The 9,171-nt window shown below is 54.4% G+C and overlaps 1 protein-coding gene across 1 annotated transcript; it reads right to left on the bottom strand.

The window, feature by feature from the left end:
- Positions 1-239: 239 nt before the first annotated feature.
- LOC136387913 (macrophage-expressed gene 1 protein-like) lies at positions 240-2,483 on the bottom strand. The gene has a single exon (XM_066360022.1). The coding sequence runs from the start codon at positions 2,481-2,483 to the stop codon at positions 240-242; it is 2,244 nt and encodes a 747-aa protein (XP_066216119.1).
- Positions 2,484-9,171: the final 6,688 nt, after the last annotated feature.

Here is a 9,171-nt window from a genome sequence, read left to right as displayed (position 1 = left end):
TGGGCAGAGGGTGTTAGGGAAAGGGATTGTCACAGGACTTGCGCTTGTGTTGGGCGAGTTGGAGGAGGATTTGAGGAAGCACATTGGTACCTTCAAAAAGTGAGGCCAATTCTGTGGTTGGGTCTCTTACTACTCATCTAGGCAATAGAAGGAACAGAATGGGCTAACACTTTATTAGTAATGAGGCCAGTCCTGTTCGGTTATTTGAAGGTCCAGGCAGGCTCTGGAAGCCTGTGCGTTCAGACAGAGCTGGGCCCTGCAGTGGCTGCAGTGGTCCCGTAGGCGCTGTGTTCCTGGATCAGGATGCCGCCCTGCATTTCCCGGTAGCCCCTTTTCTGGCAGTACCTGAAGCCATAGCTTATCCCCAGAGCAACAACAACCACCGCCACTACGGTCCCCACACTGGCCCCAACAATGGCCTCAATGCTAGGCCTGGAGCCAGCCTCGCTCAGGAGGCTCGCTGCCAGGGACTGGTCATTGATGTTGACCTGCCGCCAGTGGTCAGAGCCCTGCAGCCGCACCCAGACCTGCTGCCCGCTGGAGTCCACCAGGACAGAGAGCCGGTGGGAGCCGCTGCTGTTGCTGAGCGACGGGGGGCGGGGATGAAACGGGGGCATGCGCACAGCTGCCTGCTCCTGGTCCAAGAGGACCCCAGCCCTGAGGCAATAGAGGACTTGGCAGCCATCGCTGAGGTAGGCCTGGTGTTGGCTGTACCCTGCTGGGCACTTCATGGGGTGGGTGGTGGGGCTGTCCTGGTAGAACATCTCCTGCAGGAGCCCAGGGCTCTGGCCCTTCGTGAAGCCAGCTAAGGGGTTGCCCACCTGGCAGCTGAAGAAACCTCCAAAGGGAACTGCCTGGGCTGCACACAGCTCAAAGTCACTGCTGACACACACTCTGAGGTCACCAAAGAGTGTCAGAGGGTAGAAGTAGGAGGGGCAGGTCTGGCCCCCAGTGAGCGGGTTTGGGTGGTCGGGGCTATAGAGGCCTCCAAAGAGCAAACCCGCAATGGCAGGCAGCGGGGCCCCGGAGGGCGCGCACCAGGAGGCGGCCAGGCGCACCACGCTGCGCCGCTCGCGGACCGTGCACACCGGCTGGCAGCAGCTGAAGAAGAGCCAGCACCGACTGCACTGCTGCTGGCACTCAGAGTGGGCTTCGCTCGACGCCTTCAGCACGCTGTGCAGGGCGCTGGCCTCGTAGTTGGCCGGGCAGGAGACATTGCCGGTGAGCGGGTTTGGGGTGCGATAAGCCTGGCAGAGGCTCTCCGCGTCCTTCCCGGACACGGCTTCGCACTCCTGGAAGACGCCCCCGAAGCTGAAGTTGGCTCGGTGGCCGCCATCGCAGGAGCCATCGTCCACGTTGGCCTGGGGATTGAAGGCGGGCGCCCCGCGCCGCAAGCAGCCCGGGCGCGCGTTGACTGCGTAGAACCGGTGGATGGCGCGGCGCACGGTGGCCGCCAAGCGGCGCACCGCGGGTGCCGGGAGTTGGGGCAGCGCCTCGGGCTCCAGCAGCGCAGGCAGGGGCAGGCCCGACCTGCCAATGGCCACCAGCCGGTTCCTGATGCTCTCCTGCCACTTCTGCAGAGTGATCCCCGGGTAGAAGGGCACACCGCCGTGGCTGCGCGTCTTGGAGGCCACTGTGTTCCCCACGTAGTCCTGGAGGAGCTGGCTTTGCGCCTGCCAGGAGGCCGCGACCCCGACGTTGACCGTGTGGAAAAACACAGCTGAGGCGGCCAGTGTGATATTGCTCCTCTCTCCGGCCTGACTGCCCACCAGTTCCTGCTTCACCTGGTCCTCCTGCGTCAAGGTAGCCCCGGCCTCCACGTGGGTGAGGACGTGCGTGCCGTACCTCAGCACCAGCATCTCCGCCAGGTACTCGGCCTCGCTGCTCTGGTTGTTCTCCAGGTGGTCGCTGAGGGTCAGCAGGTGCTGCAGGAAGGCGGGGTGGAAGTCGGGGGTCTCCGGGGCCTTCACAGAGTAGATGTTGTGGCGGACCTGCACTCTGGTCGTGACCGTCTGGTATTCCAGGTTGTACTTCTTGACGGTCTGGAAGTCTGCGGAGAACTTACCGTTGAGACTGGGGAGGAAAGAGAGCTCGGCGTTGATGGAGGCGGCCCAGGTGTCGGTGTAGCTGAGCCACTGGTCCATGAGCTCCGCGCGGGTCTCCACCACGCTCTCGCGCCGCGGCACCACGTGCACGTGGTTGGGGACCAGGTATTCGCCGTCCTCCGTGGTGCGGCACTGGGAGTAGTTGCGCCGCAGCACCAGCCCCAGCTCCACGTTGCGCAGGTTGTCCCAGCCGCCTCCCGGCAGCGCTCCCAGCACCGACACGTTCAGGACCCGCTGGCAGCCCTGGAAGTCGGCCCCTCCCGGATCCCCGGTGCTGCGGTGCAGGGCAGTGAGCAGGACCAGCAGGGACCCGAAGCACAGGGCCACTTCTGAAGGAGAGCTTCGCTTTGGCAGCCTGCTGCCTCTCGGCCCCTCCATGGTTTCGGGTCACCAGAGGAACTGGCCTGGGAACTGAAATGTGCTTAGGTACAGGACAGTGACTCAGCCGACAGGCCCCTCCCGCCGAGCACCTCTCCAGGAAGCCTTCAGGAAAGTATACCAAGCTCGAGCCTTATCAGAAGCACCAAGGGGAGGGAGTGAGACCAGCAGATTGCAGGCTTTGGGCTGGGCCAGGGACAGAGGAACCGGACTGGTGAAGAGCTCGCTGCTGCCCGAAGGGCCTGCGAATTCACCAAATCTTATCTGTGGAGCATCGGATACTTTAGTCATCACTGGCCCCTCACCCTACAATGCAGGAAGAGTCCTGCTATTGCATATGTCAGGCGCAGATTGGAAGTGGCCTAGGGACACAACCTGAGCCTCTTCCCAGGTGGCCAACCAGCCTGTGGGCATGGCTGGCTGGGAAGTCACATGTCACATACACTTCAGGCTGATTTCCTGGAATATGTGGAGATATCCCAGAAAGGAGCCCCTTCCTGGTCTGGGGCAGGCTCAGGGCAACTCTAAGGAGGTCAGGGGTGGAGGTGCCAATGTTCCAGAGCACTGGGGACAGAGCTTCTAAAGGGGGGGGTAGGCCCTGGCCAGTTGGCTCAGTGGTAGAGCGTCAGCCTGGCGTGCAGAAGTCCCGGGTTCGATTCCCGGCCAGGGCACACAGAAGAAGTGCCCATCTGCTTCTCCACCCCTCCCTCTCTCCTTCCTCTCTGTCTCTCTCTTCCCCTCCCGCAACCAAGGCTCCATTGGAGCAAAGATGGCCCGGGCGCTGGGGATGGCCTCTGCCCCAGGCGCTAGAGTGGCTTTGGTCGTGACAGAACGACGCCCCGGAGGGGCAGAGCATCGCCCCCTGGTGGGCAGAGCGTCACCCCCTGGTGGGCGTGCCAGGTGGATCCCGGTCGGGTGCATACAGGAGTCTGTCTGACTGTATATCCCCGTTTCCAGCTTCAGAAAAATACAAAAAAAAAAAAAATAATAAAGGGGGAGGGGTTACCACACCCCACAAACAGCCCAGGGGTCAAGAATTTTCCTTCTCTTTTTCTTTCTTCTTGGAACTGTCGAGGGGCCCCCTTCCCCTGTGTTGGGCAGATTAAATATATTATGCTCACTTTGTTAAAGATGGCGCTGCCCACGTGGAGGCCCGTTGCCCAGGTGATGATATTGGTTGCCCTTTTTGATTGGGATGGGCGTGATTATATTAATGTGTATTGGGGACAGGCTGTAAGCAGGCAGGATTATTATAACCTAAGGTTTAGTTTTAAGACTAAGCCTTTCCCACCCTTTTTTGATGTGGGGTGGTGCACTGTCATGAGGAATCCCATTATGCCTCAGATAAGTGACTTTGTATCAGAGACTTCCTTGTTTGTATATTGGATTAAAGGTTTGGATTTCTACACTATAAAGTGGGGCTGACCGGGAGCTTGCTCTCTCGGTTCCTCAGATTAACATTAGAGAGGAGAGTAGAGAAACGCCATGTGGAGGAGGCCAGGAGAAGCAGCCAAGATGGTGGAGTGCTAAGTGAGAAGCCAGTTTGTGCTGGGAGAAGGAAGGAGATGGGGAACAGAGGTGAATAAGTCTGGTGAGCTAGGAACCTTTAATTCTAGGAAACTCAAATAAGTCAGTAGCTTTGTGAGCACTGAATGAGTGGGTTTTGGAGCCCAGTGTGTGTTTTTACTTGCCAGCCGGGTGCAAGTTAGGATTACAGATGATGGCCCACAAGTTCGTGGCTCTGTTGTTTCATTACTGTCTGTCTGAATCCAATGCGAACCTGCATGGGCCAGGCGGCTGTGATGGTGGCCATGGATACTGGCTTTACACCATGAGATTAGCCGCCTCTCAAAATGAGCCCCTGTGCTAGGTGCTTTATAATCTTAACCTCTCAGCAGTTTCCTATCTATCACACATTAGGAAACTGGCCCAGAGAGTAAGGCAAAGTGCTGAGGGTCACAGTCAAGTATACGACGGAACCAGCATCTGACTCCAGGTTCATCTGAGCCAAAGAACAGTTTCCATCCACTGATCTGAGTAAATATGGTGTGTTGGGCAGATAAAATATATTATGCTGTCTTTGTTAAAGATGGCGCTGCCCACATGGAAGCCATCACCCAGGTGATATTAATGTGTGTTGGGGGCGGGCTGTGGGCAGGCAGGATCCTTATAGCCTGGGGCTTGATTTTAGGACTAAGCCTTTCCCATCCTTTTTGATGTGGGGTTGTGCAATCCCATCATGCCCCAGATAAGTGACTTTGTTTTAGAGACTTCCCTATTTTGTATATTGGATTAAAGGTTTTGGTTTCTACACTATAAAATGGAAGCAGAACGGGAGCTTGCTCTTGGTTTCTGAGATTAGCATTAGAGAGGAGAGCAGAGAAAGGCCACATGGAGGAGGCCAGAAGAAGCAGCCAAGATGACTGAGTGTTGAGTGAGAAGCCAGTTAGTGCAGAGTTTGTGCAGGGAGAAGGAAGGAGATGGGGAACAGAGGTGAATAAGTCTGGTGAGCTAGAAACCTTTGATTCTAGGAAACTCGGATAAGTCAGTAGCTTTGTGAGCACTGAATGTGAGTGGGTTTTGGAGCCCAGTGTGTGTTTTACTTGCCCACCGGGTGCAAGCTAGGATTAAAGATGATGGCTCATCAGTTTTTGGCTCCATTGTTTCTTTACCGACTGTCCGAATCCAGTGCGAACCCGCATGAGCCAGGCGGCTGTGATGGTGGCCTTGGCCACTGGCTTTACATGGTGCCTCTACTTCCCAGTCAGTGTCAGGGTTTTGACTTTTGTCCCTCCTAGGGCTTTTGCAGTTAAAGAAGGCTCATGGGACGGGCACATGGGATTACTTAACCCAGTGGTATCAGTCCGGGCTAGACCTGATTATAGCAGTGAGCACGGAACAGAAGTCCTTTGTACTCATCACACATGCGAGACGGGGCACCATCCAGAAAAGCAGGTGGCGGCCTTGACCTCTCAAGATGTGAACAGGAAGCTGGGCCCTCTCATTTCAGCAGTTGAGCCCTCCTACTCGCATGGCCTTCTCCCGAGTCCACGTCTCTCATCTGTTACAAGATGAGATCAATACAGACCTCCTCAGGCTTGAGCTGTTGGATGTAAAACGCCCAGCAGCGTGCCTGGCATAAAGCAAGGTGTTCATTCAATAAAGTGGGTTACGTGACTATTGGTCTAATAAGTTTGTAAATATGATATGTATGTTTGCTTGCTTATAGTTTGCATTGAGTGTGGGGGACAGGCTGTGTGAAGCCAGTAGCCATGGCCACCATCACAGCTGCCTGGCCCATGCAGGTTCACATTGGATTCAGACAGTCGGTAATGAAACAATGGAACCAAGAACTGGTGGGCCATTAGCTTTAATCCTAGCTTGTACCCGGCGGGCAAGTAAAAACACACACTGGGGCCCGGCCGGTTGGCTCAGTGGTAGAGCATCGGCCTGGCATGCAGAAGTCCTGGGTTCGATTCCCGGCCAGGGCACACAGGAGAGGTGCCCATCTGCTTCTCCACCCCTCCCCCTCTCCTTCCTCTCTGCCTCTCCCTTCCCCTCCCGCAGCCGAGGCTCCATTTGAGCAAAAGATGGACCGGGCGCTAGGGATGGCTCCATGGCCTCTGCCCCAGGCACTAGAGTGGCTCTGGTTGCAACAAAGCGATGCACCGGATGGGCAGAGCATCGCCCCCTGGTGGGTGTGCCGGGTGGATCCCGGTTGGGCAAATGCGGGAGTCTGTCTGACTGCCTCCCCATTTCCAGCTTCAGGAAAATACAAAAAACAACAACAACACACACACACTGGGCTCCAAAACCCCCTCATTCAGTACTCACAAAGCTACTGACTTATCTGAGTTTCCTAGAATCAAAATTTCTCCTCACCAGCCCTATTCACCTCTGTTCCCCATCTCCTTCTCTCTTCACAACCTCTGCACAAACTGGCTTCTCCTTCAGCACTCCACCATCTTGGCTGCTTCTCCTCCCCTCCACATGGCCTTTATCTGCTCTCCTCTCTGTTCTTCTCCTAGAACATAATCCCTCTTCTCTTGGAACAACGTGATCTCTCTTCCTTTTAAAACCTTTTGGGGCGAAAGCCCTCCTCCACCACATATTAACATAATCACGCCCATCCCAAGCAATCACCTGGGTGACATGCTTCTACGTGGGCAGCACCATCTTTAACAAAGTGAGCATAATATATTTTATCTGCCCAGCAGGCTGTAAGCAGTCAGGGTTGTTATAGCCTAAGGCTTAGTTTTAAGACTAAGCTTTTCCCCACACCCTTGACTGATTGCATGATAGGGGGTGGTGCACTCTCATGAGGAATCCCATTATACCTCAGATAAGTGACTTTGTATCAGAGACTTCCTTGTTTGTATATTGGATTAATCCAATATACAAATATAGTATAGGTTTTGATTTCTATACTATAAAATGGGGCAGAGGAGCCCATGCTAGAGGAGAGTAGAGAAAGGCCACATGGAGGAGAGGAGAAGCAGCCAAAATGGTGGGATGCTGAAGGAGAAGCCAGTTTGTGCAGAGAGAAGGAGATGGGGAATAGAGGTGAATAAGGCTGGTGAGGTAGAGACCTTTGATTCTAGGAAACTTGGATAAGTCAGTGGCTTTGGGAGCCCTGAATGGAAAGGGAAGTGTTTTCTCATTGTGTGTATTTCTTGCCTGCCGGGTGCAAACTGGGATTAGAGCTAGTGGCCCACCAGTTCTTGGCTCTGATGTTTCATTACCGTCTTTCCGAATCAAATGCGAACCTGCACGGGCCAGGCAGCTGTGATGGTAGCCGCAGCTATTGGCTTTACAGTGACTTGTCGCAGGGTCTGAATTGGCACCCAGATTTGTCTGCATCCAAAGCCAAGTGCTCTTTCTACCACTGCGGATCCTTCCAGTGTCTGTTTTTACACTCTCTCAAGATACGGTGTGGTTTATTTATCATAAGGTATTTTGGGATGAATTATTTGCTCGAGAGACAACATTTTCCTGGGAAAGCAGTAAAGTTTATTCTCCCCCCCCCCCTTTGTGACCCTTCCTAGGACAGGGACAAGTATTTACCCTCCTTTGCCACATCCCACTCAGTTCGCTGGGCTTGTGACTTAGGAGCGAACAGCTCCTGACATAAATCCACAGGAGCCTGCAAACTCATCAGGCGTGGGGAGGCAGGTCGGCGGGTATTTTACAGCAGGGACACAAGGGCAGATAAACAGGCTTTGACTGGCGCGGGCGGAGCACTTGCTGTCGGTCAGATGCCAGGGAGGCGAGGGCAAGGAGAACTCTGTGAGGATGTTTGGTCTCCGGCCCCCGGGCAGCGTTTGCGGAGGCCCGGGGATTAGGAGGGTCAAATGGTGCCCGGCCTCACATCCCGCAATTGTTCAGGGGCAGCATAGGGAACACGCAGGCAGGACAGCCTTGAGTCAGATGCCGAGGCCTCGTGTGACCTCGGATAAGAAGTGCGACTTCCTGCAAAACAGGAACGGGTAGGACTTTTAAAGCTGTTAACTTTACAAAATTACAACAAATGCTTGTGTCGGAAAATGAAAAGAGCTTAGATAAAGTGGAGCAGACCTCCTTCCGCCGGTCTCCTCCCGGATAGACACGTGCGTATCCTTGCACCCAGGCTCACAGACACACAGTTATCTGGTCTTGTGGTTTTTATTTTCTAAAGATCATATTTATTGATTTTACAGAGAGAGGAGGGGGGTGGGAAATCGAGAACCATCAACTCATAGTGGCATCACTTTAGTTGTTCACTGATGGCTTGTCATATGTGCCTTGACCGGACGAGCCCAGGGTTTCAAACTGGTGACCTCAGCATACCAGGTTGACGCTCTACCTATCCACAGCACCCCCACAGGTCAGGCACACACAGTTTTCTTTTACAAACATGGCAGCAGGCCATACAGACTTTTTTACCCACAGAGCTGATTTCCAGAGAAAGTGGTGTACCCAAGGTCGCACAAGGACAGGCCATAGCAGGGCCGGATCTGCGTCCTGCCTCTTGACTCTACCTCCCAGGCTCAGTCCCCGCTCCACCCCCGGGCTGTGCACATTCCAGCCCAGCATCCTAGAGGACGCACACGCAATTGCCCTGGCAGATGGGCAGGGAAGCAGCACAAACATTTAATACTCTGCGAATCGCAGGCCCAGCCAGTCAGAACTGACACTGGCTGCAAATGGGCTCCCGGAGGTTACTGGCTAAACATTAGCCCTGCATCTAGGGGTCTCATTTTCTATCCTGCCTGTCTCTCCATGCACCACTGGGGAGGGAACACGTGAGTGAATGAGTGAATGGATGAGGATGCCCCGTGGTCTTAATACCACGAACGAAGAAACTGCTTTCAATGGAATCACAATGTTATTAACTGCAGCGTTATCTATCTACATATTTTTATTACAAGGACAAGAGACAAGCAGTCATGCTGCTTGAAAAAATTATGTTGCTTGTGAAAAGGGAAGAGGAAATGAAGGAAAAGGAGAGCAGTGGAGAAGCGGGCTTAGCTGGAGTTCGGCAGAATGGGATTTGGGAGATGCCTTTGCATTTAGTAGTCCCGTGACCCTGGATGAGACACTTAATCTCCGTGAACTTTTTTGTAAACATCTGTGAATGTGAGGGGCGATAGAGGGACAAAGAGTGATTTAGTCCTGGTGGGGTAGCTCAGTTGGTCAGACTGTCGTCCTG

Source organism: Saccopteryx leptura, chromosome 1, assembly GCF_036850995.1.
Source record: "Saccopteryx leptura isolate mSacLep1 chromosome 1, mSacLep1_pri_phased_curated, whole genome shotgun sequence".
NCBI lineage: Eukaryota > Metazoa > Chordata > Mammalia > Chiroptera > Emballonuridae > Saccopteryx > Saccopteryx leptura.
The sequence above is the reverse complement of the archived record's forward strand: the minus strand, read 5'-3'. Positions and strand labels throughout refer to the sequence as shown.